At 39.4% G+C, this 16,513-nt stretch overlaps 1 protein-coding gene across 4 annotated transcripts in view; it reads left to right on the top strand.

Moving 5' to 3' along the window:
* The window catches only part of LOC144683939 (nuclear protein AMMECR1-like), a 138,152-nt gene that overhangs the window by 93,035 nt on the left and 28,604 nt on the right, over positions 1 to 16,513 (top strand). For 2 of the 4 annotated variants that reach the window (XM_078547539.1, XM_078547538.1), the window contains exons 3-5: positions 6,978 to 7,092; positions 11,029 to 11,119; positions 11,365 to 11,461. In XM_078547539.1, coding sequence (XP_078403665.1) covers positions 6,978 to 7,092; positions 11,029 to 11,119; positions 11,365 to 11,461 — 303 coding nt within the window. Of the gene's footprint in view, positions 1 to 6,977; positions 7,093 to 11,028; positions 11,120 to 11,364; positions 11,462 to 11,588; positions 11,779 to 16,513 lie in introns of all 4 variants that reach the window. The other 2 variants (XR_013577369.1, XR_013577370.1) reach the window with 2 other exon arrangements.

Here is a 16,513-nt window from a genome sequence, read left to right on the forward strand (position 1 = left end):
GCTCTGCAAAAATGGACAACTTCACATTTTCCTACATTATATTCCATTTTCCAGATCTTTTCCCACTCACCTAACCTATCTATATCCTTTTGTAGCCTCCTTATGCCCTCTTTTGACTTACTTTCCTACCTACCTTTGGGTCATCTGTAAATTTGGCAACCATGTCATCGGTCCCTTCATCCTAATCATTGATATAAATTGTAAAACGTTGAGGCCCCAGCACTGATCCCTGTGGCACACCACTTGTCACATCCTGCCAACCAGAAAAAGCCATTTATGCCTACTGTTTCCTGTTAGCTAGCTAATCTTCTATCCATGCCAACATGTTGCCCTCTACACCATGAGCTTTTCTGCAATAACCTTTTTAATGAGGCATCTTATTAAATGCCTTCTGGAAATCTAAGTGCAGTACATCCACCAGTTCCCCTTTATACACAGCATTGTTACTTTTTCAAAGAACTCCAATAAATTGGTTAAACATGATTTCCCTTTCACACAGCCCTATTGACTCTGCCTTGAATTACCTTGAATTTATCTAAGTGCCCTGTTATAATGTCTTTAATAGCTTCTAATATCTTCCCTATGACCGATGTTAAGCCAACTGGCCTGTATTTTCCTGCTTGCTTTCTGTCTCCCTCCCTTTTTAAATACATTTTCCAATAATTTTCCAACTATTTTCCAATCTAATGGAACCTTTCCTGAATCGTGAATTTTGGAAAATTAAAACCAACGTATCACTAGCCACTTCTTTTATGACCCTAGGATGAAATCCATCAGGTTTCGAGGACTTGTCAACCCGTAGTTCCAACAATTGGCTAAGTACCGCCTCCCTGTAATTGTAATTTTCTTGAATTCCTGTCTCCCTTCCAATTCCTGCTCTACAGCCTTTCCGCAATGTTACTTGTGAAGACCGATGCAAAATACCTATTCAATTTATCTGCCATCTCCTTATTTTGCATTATTAATTTCCCAGACTTACTTTCTATAGGACCAATGCTCACTTTGTTAATTATTTTCTTTTTCAAATATCTATAGAAACTCTTACTGTCTGTCTTTATATTTCTAGCTAGCTTTTTCTTGTAGTCCAATTTTTCTTTTCTTACTAATCTTTTAGTCATTCTTTGCTGTTTTTATATTCTGTTCAATCTTCTGATCGCCACCCACCTTTGCATAATTGTAAGCTTTTTCTTTAAGTTTGATGCAATCTTTAACTTTTTTAATTAACCACGGATGGTGGGTCCTCCCCTTGGGAATTTTTCTTTCTTGTTGGAATGTATCTATTCTGTGTATTCTGAAATATCTCCTTAAATGTCTGCCACTGGATCTCTATTGACCTTAACCAAAATTGCCAGTCTATTTTCGCTAGCTCTGCTTTCATGCCCTCGTAAATGCCTTTATTTAAGTTTAAATACTAGCGTTAGACCCAGTCTTCCCTCCCTCAAACTGAAAGTAAAATTCAGTTATATTTTGATCAGTGCTACCTAGGGATGCCTTCATCTATGAGGCCATTAATTAATCCTTTCTCATTGCACAATACCAGGCCCAGTGTAGCCTGCTCCCTGGTTGGCTCCAGAACTTGCTGTTCCAAGAAATTATTCCAAAAACATTGTGAGTTCGTCATCTATGCTACCTTTGCCCATCTGGTTGTTCCAACCTATATGTAGATTAAAATCCCCCATGATAATCGCTACTTTTCTGACAAGCTATTTCTTCTTTGATACCCTATCCTACTATGTGATTACTGTACACCACTCCCACAAGCGACGACTTGCCTTTATCTCTACCCAAACTACTGCTATATCCTGGGTTCCTGCGCTTAGGCCATCCCTCTCTATTATATTAATGTTGTCGTTAACTAACAGAGCCACCCCTCCACATTTTCATAACTTCCTATCCTTCCTAAAAGTCACATACCCTTCAATGTTCAGGTCCCAATCTGTCACACCCTGTCGCCATGTCCCTGTAATGACTGTTAGATTGTACTTATTTATCTCTCTTTGCATTATTAGTTCATTTGTTTTGTTTTGAATGCAATTCAAATCCATTCAGATACAGAGCCTTTTTTATTATTTTTGTAACCTCTAACCTTCTCTATTGGATTACTCTTAGACTTGTACTCTCTATCCCTTCCTGTCATGTTCTGTTTATCATTTTCTAAATTAATGCCTTTTTCTCTTACCTTCTCTCTGCTCCTTAATTTACCACATTTTCGCACATTTGATCCCTTGCCCCGGTTTAGTTTAAAACTATTTCTACCTCCCTAGTTATCCCAACATGGTTCAGGCGTAGACCAAAGGTGGCATAAACAGCCTGTTCATTTAGCATCAGTCGAAGAGGTAGAGCTTGATGTCATCATTTTACTTGTGAAAATTAATGCTGTGCTTTTGGATGATGTCGCCAAGGGACAGCATGTCGTTGAGAAATAGAAGGGGGCCAAGGATTAATCCTTGGGTAGCACTAGAGGTAACGGTGCAGAAGAAGAAAGTGAAACTATTGCAAGTGATTCTCTGTTTACAATTAGATAAGAATGGAACCAAGAGAGCAGTAGCAGCCAGCTGGGCAACAGTGGAGAGGTGTTGGAGAAGGATGGTGTGGTTAACCATTTCAAAGGTCAAGAAGGCGGAGGAAGAAAAGAAAAGTTTACTTATGTCACAGTCACAGGATGTCATTTGTAATTTTGAGAGCTGTTCTGGTACTTTAACAGGAGAAGAAATCTGATTGGATAGATTCAAACAAAGTTCCAGCAAAGATGAGAATGGATTTGAGAGTCATTAATTAATCCTGTCTCATTATACATTACCAGAGCTAAAATAGCCTGATCGCTGGTTGAAGAACATATTGTGCTAAGAAACTGTTCCGAATATACTCTTATGAACTTATCCTCCAGGCTACCTTTGCCAATAGATTTGTCCAATCTATATGAAGATTAAAATCTCCCTTGATTATTGTAGTCCCTTTCTTACAAGCTCCCATTCTTTTTTAATTTATACTCCTGTGCTACAGTGTAGCTATTGTCAGGGAGCCTATAAACTATTCCCAACAGTAACTTCTTTCTTTGCTATTTCTTATCTCCACCCAAACTGATTGTACGTCTTGATCCTCCAAACCAAGATCATTTTTCACTACTGTTCTGATCTCATCCCTTATCAACAGCCAAAAGTCAAATGGCTATACACTCAATAGAGGGACAATTCTGCAAAATTGTGCTCCAGACATGACTCTTCACCTGTCAGAAACATAGTAAGAAGTCAGCTACAAACTCTAACAATTTTCTGTCCATTAAAACAAAAACACATTTATTCATGATAATGCACTTCCAATCAATGAAACGCCACACTGGGAGTGCAAACCCTTGTGATCCCTTACCTGTGATCACAGCCAAGTACCTTATGGGCAGAATTTTCCATTCGGCGTGTGGGGACGCGCCTGACACGCCGGAATGTTAAATGACGCGTGATGTCGTTGGGTGTGTGTCCCGAAGTCACGCGATATTTCGTTCGGCGGGCGCGCCTAACGGTTGGCGGGCAGGCAAAAAGGCCAAGCGGCCTTTACGTTTTTTAGGAAACCTCATCCACAAGTGGGATGAGGTTTCCTAAAGCTTTTACAAATTGAATAAAAACTTTTTTTTTGAAAAATAAAAACATGTCCCATCTCATGTGACACAGTCACAGGAGGGGACATGTTTCATTAAATTTCTATTGTATTTTTTTAAAAAGCGCTGCAGTTTCTCTGAGGCACACTAGCTGGATTCGACTGTCCCTTCCTACCCCGCCCACACAGGTAGCGCTCAGTGCTACCACTCACAATCCACACAAGGGGGGGGCGTTAATTGGCCCGCCCGCGTGAAATCGCAGTGCGGAGCCGATCGCAGGCGGCTCCGTGACTGCTCCCGCCAAGCCTGCCCGACGGATGGAAAATCCTGGCCTATGATTCTCTGTGCATTCTATGTACTGCATATTGGAATACTATAAATGATTGACACTCATGATCTGTGTTTTTAACCTATGATAGTAGCTACTTTGTGTGTTTAATTTTGTGTTGATTTTTTTGAATGCTACATTTTGATGGAATAGCAGTGCAGCAATTTCATTTGTTAATGGAATAAATATTTAACATTCTACGCAATAAATTATAGAAACAACTCACCTGCAAGTACTGTTCCAATTTCTCAAGTTCTCAAAGGTTGTATAGGAAGTTTGAAACAATATGAATCATTTTTTAAGTCTTAATTCCAAGATGCAAAGTAGGATATATATTTTAAATATAGATATTACAGGTAAAGTGTCTCAAAACCAGCAACCTCGGAACTAAGCCCATGCTGTATTTTGGATCTTGCTGGTTTTCGGAAAAAGTTCCCAAGATATTTCGCCGTACCTGTAGTGTAGTTAGATAAAGATCGACAGAGGTCAAATCTAAGGCAGCCACACTGGTAAGGCCACAGCTTAAAAACTGTTGGCTTTGAGTCACAGGAGCACTAGAGAAACACTTGAGATGGAAGCAGAAGCAAAATACTGCGGATGCTGGAAATCTGAAATTAAAACAAAATGCTGTAAAAACTCAGCAGGTCTGGCAGCACCTGTGAAGAGAGAAACAAAGTTAACATTTCTAGCCTGTATGACTCTTTCGAGCTAAAGAGAAGTAGAAATGTGATGGATTTTATACTTTTTAAGAGGGGGTGGAGCAAAATGGAAGGTCAGGGATAGGTGGGAGCTCAGGAGAGACTAACAAAGGTGTCATGAACACAAGACAAGGGAGTGTTAATGGTAGTGTTAAAGACTAAAAAAGGTGCTGAGAGTGGCATAAAGGTAAGGGCAGAATAGTTAGAACAAGGTTCAGCACTCTGAAAGAACAACATAGGAAAAAGTGAGACATGGCCCTGTGGAGGGGTGTGGGGGTGGGGCAGGTTGGGGAAAAAAGATTTTTAAAAGGGGTGAAGAGTGAGGAGAGAGTTCATGGTCTGAAGCTGTTGAATTCCGTGTTAAATCCGGAAGGCTGCTAAGTGCTTGATCGGAAGATGAGGTACTGTCGGGACCATTGCCTCCGTGACACCCTGATCCACTCCTCCTTCACCCCCAACTCCTTAATCCCTTACCAAAGCACCTTCCCTTGCAACTGCAGAAGATGAAACACCTGCTCCTTTACCTCACTGCCCAAGGCCCCAAACACACCTTTCAGGTGAAGCAGTGCTTCACTTGCATCTCCTTTTAATTTGGTCTACTGTATTCGCTGCACTCAATGCGGTCTCCTCTACATTTGGGAGACTAAACGCAGACTCGGTGACCGCTTTGTGGAACACCTTTGCTCAGTCTGCAGGTATGACCCAGACCATGTCACTTGCCATTTCAACACACCATCTTGCTCTCATACCCACATTTCCATCCTTGGCCTGCTGCAATGTTTCAGAGAAGCCCAATTCAAACAAGGGACAGTAACTCATTTTCCGATTAGGCGCAGCCTTCCAGATTTAACATTGAGTTCAACGACTTTAGACCATGAACATACTCCTCCATCTTCACCCCTTTATTAATCCCATTTTTAAAATTTATTTTTATTTATTTATTTCATTTTTTTCTTTAAATTTTTATTATTGTATAAAATCCATCATATTTCTACTTCTGTTTAGCACTGAAGAGGAATCATACGGACTTGAAACGTTAACTCGGTTTCTCTCTCCACAGATGCTGCCAGACCTGAGTTTTTCCAACATTTTCTGTTTTTATCACTCAATGGAAGTTGTGCAGAGAAATGCAACTCCCTGAGCTTTTCCGTGCTGGGTTGGGTGGGGTCAAGGGTCCTCCGACCACTCGGAGCACTGGAAACGACCGGTACACGAAGAGGATAACTACTTGGCATGCCACCACGCCGATGTTGCAACTCCCCAAACAAGCCAGTAAGTTTTCTTCATTCGTTTAATAGCGCTTAAAATTCTTGCATGGCCCGCTTAAAAAAAAATGCCCAGTTTACAAACACTGCCAATTTTCGGATAGCTGGATTTTGAGGTACTGTACCTATATTACTCATAGTTGAATGTAGAATTTTGCAAAGGCTGTCCAGTTGGATCTTTTAGGAGCATACATAGAAAGTTGTGTGAGTGAAATGTATCTTGCTACTGTAGCCCAGTCATATACTGTAAAAGATGGGTTTATTGACCAAGCTGTATAACTCTAGTATGCATTGCATTTCCCATATTGATCTATTATGCTATAAACACTAGCATCACGGACTGGATTTTCCCGTAGTAATACATCCGTTGCTGTCATTGCTCCTCTGAAACTGACAGCAACTTCTGAAGTTTGCACATGTATGGTTGAGTGCCAAAATTCAGAAATTGCTCTGTTTCTATGCTTCTCCATAAGGTGCCATGTGGAAGTCCCCACAGGCTGCAATCAAATAGAAATCACTGAACGGATGAGAACTTGCTCTTTTACACTGTTAGCCTTGCTGTAAAAACACTTGGAAAAAGTTGTACCTTGTTGAATGAAGTGTAACTGGATTCTTAAAGGGATGTTAAGTTCATAATTATGTCTGAAAAACCCTCTCTGGCTCTTATAAATATGAAAAAGTATTTTATATTTGTGGAATGTCAAGTTTCTCTTATGATAAATGCCACCTTTGTAGTTTAAGTTTGTTTGATATTTCAGCTTCTACCTTAATCCCATACGTACGCCCCAATCATTTATTTCCGGAAAATGTAATTCAAAGCGAAGGAAAATCATTACATTTTACTTCCTGGTTTGCTATCTATGTGAATATTTCAGTGTGATTAGCTGCCTACCTGTTTAATGGCATCAATGTTGCTCACCACCTGGAGATCCCTTGAGTTTATAACAGATTCACACTAATGTTAGAAAAGGGACAGAGATCAAGCAACTTTGAGGTCATTTCCACTGCCAACTGCAAAATCCAGGTCAATGAATCCATGATTTTGTAATGGTGTGAATTACAGTTTCATCAAGGAATTTTTCTGTCTCTTGTAGTGCCCTTAAAGACAGTCGTTTTCCTCCAATGACGAGGGAAGAATTACCACGACTTTTCTGCTCAGTGTCTCTTCTTACCAACTTTGAAGATGTTGGGGATTATTTAGATTGGGAGGTAAGTAATTTTTTACTGAACCTGTTTCCTGGAAAAACTAACTCTCTAAATTTGTACTAATGTAGTTCAAAATAAGTTCGAATTGCATTCTCCTGAGGTTGTGGCAGCAATTTTCAAAAAGTAATTAGTTTGTTTAACTTTTATAATGGAAATTTTGGGGTGGTTTTTCAATAATTTGAAGCCACTGTAGCCCACCTGGGCAGGGGGATAAAGGGGGATGGACGTATACTGGATGCATACTTGACATACCCCATGACCTTCCCCTTTTGCATCCACATTATGCAGCATTTCATCTACCTTAGTGCTTTTTGGTTGGTCAGCATTTATTGCATACTGCTAGTACAAGAGGTTTTGTACAACACTGTTTTAGGGGCCATTTGAGAGCAAGGACCTATTGCTATCTCCACTTTGCATCATGGGACTTAAAAAGTTATTATAAGTTGAAAACGTATGACATTAGAACAGGAGTAAGTCAGACCGCCCCTTGGGCCTGTTCCACCATTTTGTTGGATCAGAGCTGATTTGTTCTTTGCCATTAATCTGTCTTTCTCCATACTCATAAGTTTCAGTTGATCCAGCATGTATGGCCTTTTGGAGGAGAATTCCAGCTTTCCACTACCTTTAGTGTGGGAAAATATGCTTCCTGATTTCACCATAAACTGGCTCTAATTTTAAGGTTGTCAAACTCTGAGGTTCTTGAAGGAGTAATGATTAGACAGCCTCATGTACAAAAGCTTGTGTTTCTAATGTAAATTTAACATCTTGAGATGCCTCAGAGGAGCATAAATAGTTAATGATTGACAATAGATGAAACATTAGGTTGGGTGTTTGAAGGCTTAGAGGTAGGTACGGAGTGTTCAGAAAAGAAATAGGGCTAGAGGAAGTTGTGGAGATACTATGGATGAAGAATGATAGGATTTGTATACAAGGTTTTTGAATTAAATGCATTGTGGGTCAGGGAGCCAGTGTAGTTCAATAAGGATGGGAGGTGATACATGAGAGATTTGTTCCATGCCATAGAAGTTTGGAAAAAGAGTTTATGAAAATTACAGGATGTGAAAGTCAAGAAGTTAGAATGGTAGAATTTGGAGTTGAAAAATGCATGTGCTGTGGAACAGTTAAGATAGAGACCGAGCACAGCGTGGGTGGGTATATGTGATTTTGATGGCTTTAAAGCTCGCATCAGGGTTTCACAAAGCACCAAGACTGCAAACAGGATGGAGATCAGTAAAAACACGCCAGGGTGTTTGACAAGGGCCAAAACCAATTGCCTCACTGTTTCTGATGAGCTGTACAAATTTGTGATTCATCCCAGGATCTGATGTACATCATGCAGCCTGTCAGTACAGAGGTAGAACTGTATATCATTTGTGTACCTTGAAAAATTTTACCCCGTGCCTCCAGATGCCCCCCTCGAACCCAATTAAGGATGCGCAATAAATGCTGGCCTTGTCAACAATACTCACATCCCATGAAAGAATAAAAAAATAATGTGTTCAAAGGCCAGCATGTGGATAAAGAAGGGGCAACAGTTAAATCCTTGAGGAATGATGATGATGACAGAGGAAAGAGAGAACCATTGCTGGAGATGTATAGATAACACCCAGATAGGTAGGAATTAAACCATGCAAGAGCAGTTGTATTGGACTTCAGGAGGGAGAAAGAGGATTATAAAACTAAGAATGACAGATGGGAGATACAGTTTAATACAGAAGTGTGAGCCGATGCCTTTCTTGGAGTGGGTAAAATGAGGAATACCCGATGGAAAGATATTGGAGGAGCTTAAGTAACAGACACCCAGGGTTGCAAATACATCATTTTTAAGTGTTATGTAAGTTGGTAAAGTCATAAAGGCAAGTTTTATATTTGGGGTTTTGAGTAGGGGCACGTAATACAAAAGCAACCACTCCAGCTCACTGTAGATCTGCAATTTGTCCCACGACTGATCATCCTCCATTGTCACTTGCTGCCCGCAGTCTTAACTTCAAAACCCTAATCTTCAGATTCGTTCATTTGCCTTACTACATTTTACTTTTATTACCTTCTCCAACTCTCCATCTCAACATAGTCTCTGCTCATCCAACTATGGTCTACTGTGTTTCTGCCACATCTCTCAATTCCACTACATCATTGGTGCACTGGTGCCCAAGCCTTTGGGAATCATGCTCCAGCACTTTCGATATCCCACCTGAAACCCCATGTATCTTGCTGCCTCTGTACCACAAAACATGTTTCTTTGACCATGTTTTCAGTCGCATCCTATAATTTTCTCCCATTTCTTGCTTGGTTCCCATTGCTGTTCCCTTTAAACTGCTCTGAAAGATTGTTTTTACTTGTGTGCTATATAAATGTACTTTTTTACCATGTTGATGTAATTGAACTTTGCTGTTTAGTTTTAAAGCAAGAAATTGACTTTTGTTCACCCTGAAAGGCAATAGGTATGTCTTTAATTCTCCTATGTTGTGCAACATCAACAAAATAGAAAAATAAAATGACCTCTGAATGCTATTAGAAAATATGCCTAGAGTAAAAGTTTATGATATCATTTTGGGATTCAGAGTAGTTAAAGCTATAAGAATGAAGCTTAATTTAATATCTAGTCCCTATGCACTTACTGACTTGTAATCCTCTGGCATCATTCCTCTAACTCTTATAGCCAACATTTATGTTAATAGATAATCATAAAATATTTCCATATGTTTAAAGCACATTTAAAATGTTTACACCAGTTATTTTGGCAATATTATAGTTTTTTTTTTGTATCCAGGCAAAGCCTGAAACGGCATTTGCACTTGTATAACCTTTTGGATCAAGTTACTGCTAAATCCTACAAATTAATTAGGATTAAATTCCTGTAATTCATAGGGACATAGAAGCAAGAAGCTATGTTAAACTTGTACAAAACACCTGGTTCAGACTGAACTGGAATATTGTGTCCAGTTCAGGGTGTCTACACTTTAGGAAGGATGTGAAGGTATTAGAGAAGAGTGCAGAAAAGATTCATGAGAATGGCCCCAGAGATGAGGAACTTCAGTTACATAGATCGGAGAAGTTGGGATTGTTTTCCTTGGAGAAGGATGAGAGTAGGTTTGATAGAGGTATTCAAAATCATGAAGGGTCTCGACAGAGTAGATAGGAAGAAACCGTTCCCATTGGTGGAAGGATTGAGAACCAGAGGAGAGAAATTTAAGCTAATTGGTAAAATAAAATAATAGAGACATGAAAAATCTGTTTTCACACAGCGCGCGGTTAGGACCTGGAATGCACTGCTTGAGTGTGGCGGAGGCAGGTTTAATCGAGGCATTCAAGAGGAAATTGGATTAGTATTTGAAATGGAAGAATCGACAGGGAGAAGGCAGGGGAATGCTACTAAGTGAATTACTCCTTCAGAGAGCCAGCACAGACATGGTGGACCGCATGGACGAGTTCTGTGCTGTAACCATTGTGATCTATTTTGAGCAAACGTCAGTAGTGGATATTATTTCCCAGTTGCTCAGTGAAGTTCGTTGCATCTCCATTCAATTGCTTTGGTGTTTCTGCTCAAGGATATAGTAAAGCATTAATGTTTATTTCAATTTACCAATGGCATTCCTCCACACAATAGTGTCAGCCCCACCTCCACAGCTGTGCTTTCTACCCTCAATCCATTCCCCTGCTCTTTCTCACACCCTTTAGTATTTTTCTTCACATCTTTATTGACTTTCTCCATCAGGATTTGACTTACCTTTTATATTTCGTTCTTGAGTCACCTTTCCTAGTGCAGTGTTGTATTGCTTGTTGGTCCTGCATTGGAGGTATAATTTGTATTGTGCAAAACCATATAATCTCTTAAGAAAAAAAAATACCCTGGGGAAGGTCAAGTCTAAATGAAGTACTAAAACCTCATAGTTCAATTTTTACATATCTCATTCTAATGAAGCTGCCAATTTCTTCCAGGTGGGTGTACATGGCATTAGAATAGAATTCATCAATGAAAAAGGATCAAAACGCACCGCCACATACCTGCCGGAGGTTGCGAAGGAGCAAGGTCAATGTTGTGCTTTATGTACAGTATAACACAGATTTCCCTCTTTCCCAATTTTAAAGTAACATTTTTTAAGTGTTTTTTTTTCTGCGTTTAACCATACTGCTGTACTCCATATGCTTATTTTAAAAATAGTGATTGGATTGCAACCTGTGGCCTGATGCTCCTATGCCTGTTCAATTTGTATCTAAGGAAGGTAACATTTCCCCCTTAGTTTAAGATCTGGCCTTTCTTGCGCTTTTCTACAGGCTGGGACCACATACAGACCATAGATTCCTTGTTACGAAAGGGTGGCTACAAACCTCCCATCACTAATGACTTCAGGAAGACCATTAAACTGACCAGGTAAGTACACTCTTTAAATACATCTGCCCTAAATATTCAAAACAGATTACTAAATGCAGAACAGTTTTGACATGCTATAACCATATTTTCAGAAAGCTGTTGAATTGTTTTACTCCTTTTACATTAGGCTTGCCTACTTGGATCCTCATTTAAACAATTCCAAAACTGGTAACATATGAGGACCATTGCAGTGATTGTCTGTTGAACAGCAAGGACTCCTAGAAAATAAGTAATTTAAGATCAGCATGAATCGCTTTTACAAATCTCTTACTCTAGAGATATGCAAGAATAAATGAACTTTTGGTACTTCTAGGTTAGTGATATTTATTCAAGTATTCATGTGATGCACTGGAGTGTAATATTTAAAAATTTGTGTAGCTGAAATTTTAGGACTATCCCAAATATCCTGTCTTGCCATGCAATGATACTTCTTGAGCTACCTTATTTATCTGGTCAGCCTACTTTGGGTTCAATTAAAAGTACGCAAGTTGCTGTTGCACCTTCTCCCATTTAAATTGTTAGTAAGTTGGTCATGTTGTTTTGCATCTCCTGTGTAAAGCCTACCCACAGTGATTAATGGAGTTGGTATATTTTCACAAATCCAAAACTAGATAGAAGATGGGGTTCAAGAAAAGAAACTGGGGTTTAAAATTATTTTTTTTTTAACATTGCACACATCAAAATAAATAGGCATTTTTGTGCCTTTGCAGTTGGGAATAAAAAAATTCTATTTTTATGCCATGCCTTTTGAGTGCAACCTCATTGATTATTTAAATATAAACTCATTAAGAATGGATTAGTTCCTGAAAAAACATCCAATAAAGGAATAGTCTCATTAGCCACATTGGACACAATTAAACATCACGTAGTAGCTTGTGAGTGAAGCAGGTATGTTTTATATTTTTTTTAAAGAAGTTACCTGAGGCACAGGCATTGTTTTAGCAGGAGCTTTGATTGCACAGGATGAGGGCACTGCAAATGTGTGCTGGAAAGTAGCATCATGAGTTGACTTTGCTATTGGATGTCTGCAGAAATGATTTTTGATTTGTAGCTCACTACATGGCATAAATTCTGCCATAAACTAAGTGCAGGGTTAGTGATTTGCATACTATGTTCACATGCATGGAGATCAAGTATGCTAGTATTTAAGATTGAAGAACTGTTCTTACTAGAGCTTTGCAAAAGTGCTTTTATCCTACCAGTTATCTTCGTGCATCGCTTTAGATACAGCTGAATCATCTGTACACATGACTTCATTTGAAATCTATCTTCAAAATCTAGCAGTCCCTTCAGTGAAAACCCTGAAAACTGCAGTTCTAGGCAGCAATCTGATGTATTAAATAAAATGTAGAGAAGTTAATTTGATTTTAACTTCCAGTTTGGGATTTTGAGGATATGTATGTGTGGATACTTTTGTCGTGGTGCTCAGTATATTAGGATAGCAATCCTGATTAGTTTGTTTGAGAAGTTGTAGCTAAAGACTCAAAAACGCAGACCAAGATTTAATACATCACACTCATAACAAAATTACTGTCCCTCATCATATAAGCCTTGGGTCTTGCCAGAATTCTCAATTTCATCCACTAAAGCTATATCACTCAACCAGGAAGGAGTGATTACTGGTGCTGGGTATCTGCCTCCAAACCCCACACACACTGGTCTTGTCCTGAATTCTTTCTTACACAACAATTAATATTCCACATCAGTACTTTTTTTAGGTGCACAGATGTCCAATTTCTGCAATCACATCCCAGTGTCATTAACTGTTGTAATGAATATTGCACAATTCCTCATCCAAGTTTTCAATTCTCTGCTAGATGGAAGGTGTATGTTTATTCTCTGCTTACTGAACGCTTGTCTACATCTAATGCAAGTTTAACAATTCAGTCCTTTGCATTTGGAGTTGTGTTCATCCTTATTTTAGAAACCTCATGTGAGTATTATTGGATAAAAGAGATGCTTTCAAAGCTTTTTGTCTTGCACTCATTGGGACAGATGCAAGAATACCAAATTTCAAGGGGAACAGCAATTTATACTGCTTAGAAAAAAGGTGCTGATTGGTTCCCAAGTGGACTCTGGTCGAGGCAGTGCCATGGAGAATGCACCAGGGGACAGTTATACCCCCTGCTTTGGTTTAATTGAAAAAGGTGCAGTGCCTGGACATGTTCTTTCTCCTTGTAGAGGACAGGACCCTGCGTATGAATATATGTAGCTTCTAGCAAGTGTAAGTGAACCACGTTGTGAGCCTGACTGATAATTTAAATTGGTTGCTACTATAAGTTTAATCTCGTGCCCCTTTCATATTTCTGATACATAGATGCTATGTTTGCTATATTTGAATCTGCAGCTACATGTAAGAGCTTTCTTATATACCTTAAATGGGCCCCATCCTGTGCTGAATTCATCTTTGAAATGTGCTCCCTTTCCTCAATGTGCTAATTGAGAAATCTGCTAATGGATTCTCTACTACCCTCTACCGCAAGCCAACTTTTCACTGGTCAGTATACGCTTTGGGATTCATACAGCTCCACATGCTATAAGATTGGCCTTATCAGCAAACTTGTAAACGGCCTGAGCCATTTGCTTAACATGCAAGCTTGATGCTGAAATAGGGCACATTAAAGCTTTCCTGTGGGATAATGGCTACCCCTATCAGATCATTGCTCGCTGTATATCACGCAAACTCGTGATTGGGCCTAAAGCAGCCACTTTCAGTGCTGTAGCTTACCCAGTGTACCTCAGATTGCCCCGGAAGGGTGAGGTGCCTTAAAAATTTGAGCAATGGGTGAAGCTAACTGTTTCATGCTGCTATGCAGTATTAACAAAGTGGCATTCTCCACCAACAGGATGCTGCCATCAAGCCCAAAAGATGTTCTGCCTACCACACAAATGAGTAATGCGGTATACGAATTCATGCCAGTGTGATGCCAAGTATGCAGGCCGAACGCCCCAATGACTGGTGGATTGCATCAATCAGCATGCCCCTTTGGCTGATTGCTACAAGCAGAGTAGTAACCATACTCGATCAGCCCTTGCTTGCAAAATTCAGAACTTGTCATATGCAGGGCCCTATCCTTTGCAAACAGAAAAAATATGTCCAGGCAATGTCTTTTTCAATTAAACAAAAGCAGGGAAGGAAACAGTTCCCTGGTGCATTCCCCATGGCAATGTCTCGACCAATCAGTTGGCTTGCCAACCTTATCAGCACCCTTTTCTCATGCAGTATAGGTTGTTGTTCCCTTTGAAATTTGGTGGTATTGTCTACCCTGATGAGTGGAAGACACAGCTTTAACAGCATGTCTCTGTTTTCAGCAATATTCCAGTTCTGTACTACCAAACTTCACATGTCTTATCCACCTTGGCTTTTGGGAGCAGGAAAAAAGGGGAGGGAGTCTATATCTCCAAGTTTGCTGCAGCAGAATTGACTCAACCACTAACAAACAGTGTACCCCTCTCATTGCCACACAATTTATTGCTTCTACAAATATCCATACCTAGTCTTTTGCTTGGCATAGAATACAAGATGGCTTTGCCTGAGCTTAATCTCCCACAGCATTACTATGCTGTTCATTATTACCTGTCCTGATGTGTCTATACAACCACTCCTTAATTTCCAACATTAGTACTCTGTCTTCAGCTCCTTAAGCAGCATCCACTGCTAAAACCCTCATTCATGCCTTTGTCACCTCCAGCCTGGATTATTCCAATGCACTGCCAATCTCTACCCTTTGTAAACTTCTGCTTATCAAAATCCCTGTATATATCCTATTCTGTACCTAGTACCAATCTCCTATCAACCTATACAATAACCACTCGCCCTTCCCTGTCTCTAGCCTTTTGTGCATCACCTCCTTCCAATAAGGAAAACCAGTGAAATTTTTTTTTTAAAACAAACGCTTTTGGATTATATTTATAACCCAAGAACATAGTACAAAAAACTAAAGCTTGAAATATAAACCTACAGAAAAAAAATTACACCAGAACAATTAAACTTGCTCATAGTTTAACAAGCCTTTTATGTGTTTGCAATTTCTCCCCTTGCATCAAGGAGCAAATAGATTTTTCAAGCACTTGCCACAGATGCCACAGCCAGTTATTAGCTAGCACGAATGAGGGTAGCAGACTGCAACTGCAGAAATGCACTTGTGTCACTTGATGCAGGATAACTTTCAAAATGCAATTTAAGGGATGAACATTCTGAAACTGTTGACAGGGGGTGTACAACAGCACTAGAATTTGAATTACTGCCAAGACTAGCCATTCAGAGCACATCAGAGATTGGTGTCTTCATCCTGTTCACCTAACTAAAGCACTCTTGGCACCTTGTTACTTTCCATTCTTCTTCCTGTTCTTTGTTTCCATCTGACTGCCCACGCATCCAACATCAATGGAGATCTACCAGTGTGTTTAAACATTTTTACTCCTGCATGAAAGCAAGCTTCACAGTGGCACTCAAATGCATGGTTTTCCTACAAGTGATGCGTCACAGCAACTTGGATTGCCTAAATGAGGTTTGAAGTACTCTGATCAGAAGAATATGAAACTGGTGAAATGTTCACAGTAACAAGAGTACAATAAGCTGTGTAATCAAAGGAGTGATCTCGCTGTTGAAGTGCAAGAACCATTATGAACTTTGTTTACTTGCTTTTGTTGACAGCACTAAATCTTGTTTTTCTCTGTGAAAATGGTTTCTATCTATTGTGGCTTCGATTGTTTATCAAAGCTTTTTGGCTTGCTCTTGGATTTCAGTAGAACGTTACTATGTTAAATTTTATGTACAATAGTTCATTTGTCATTTTGGGCTACCTTTTCAATTTTCATAACTTCTATAATTTATTTCATATGGAAACTTTAAAAAAGGAAGCATAATTGCCCAAGTGTTGAAATTTAAGGCTGCTCCAAAGCATCTTGCCATATCAACTCTCGCAGCATATTTGCACTACACCAAAATGAAGCTGTTTTTATTTTTATCTTGAAAACTAGGGACTACAATTACCATATGCAGTCAGTAATATCATTGCCAGTTAATCAAGTTGAACCGTCTTGAAAACA

Source organism: Cetorhinus maximus, chromosome 8 (assembly GCF_964194155.1).
Source record: "Cetorhinus maximus chromosome 8, sCetMax3.hap1.1, whole genome shotgun sequence".
Classification (NCBI taxonomy): Eukaryota; Metazoa; Chordata; class Chondrichthyes; order Lamniformes; family Cetorhinidae; genus Cetorhinus; species Cetorhinus maximus.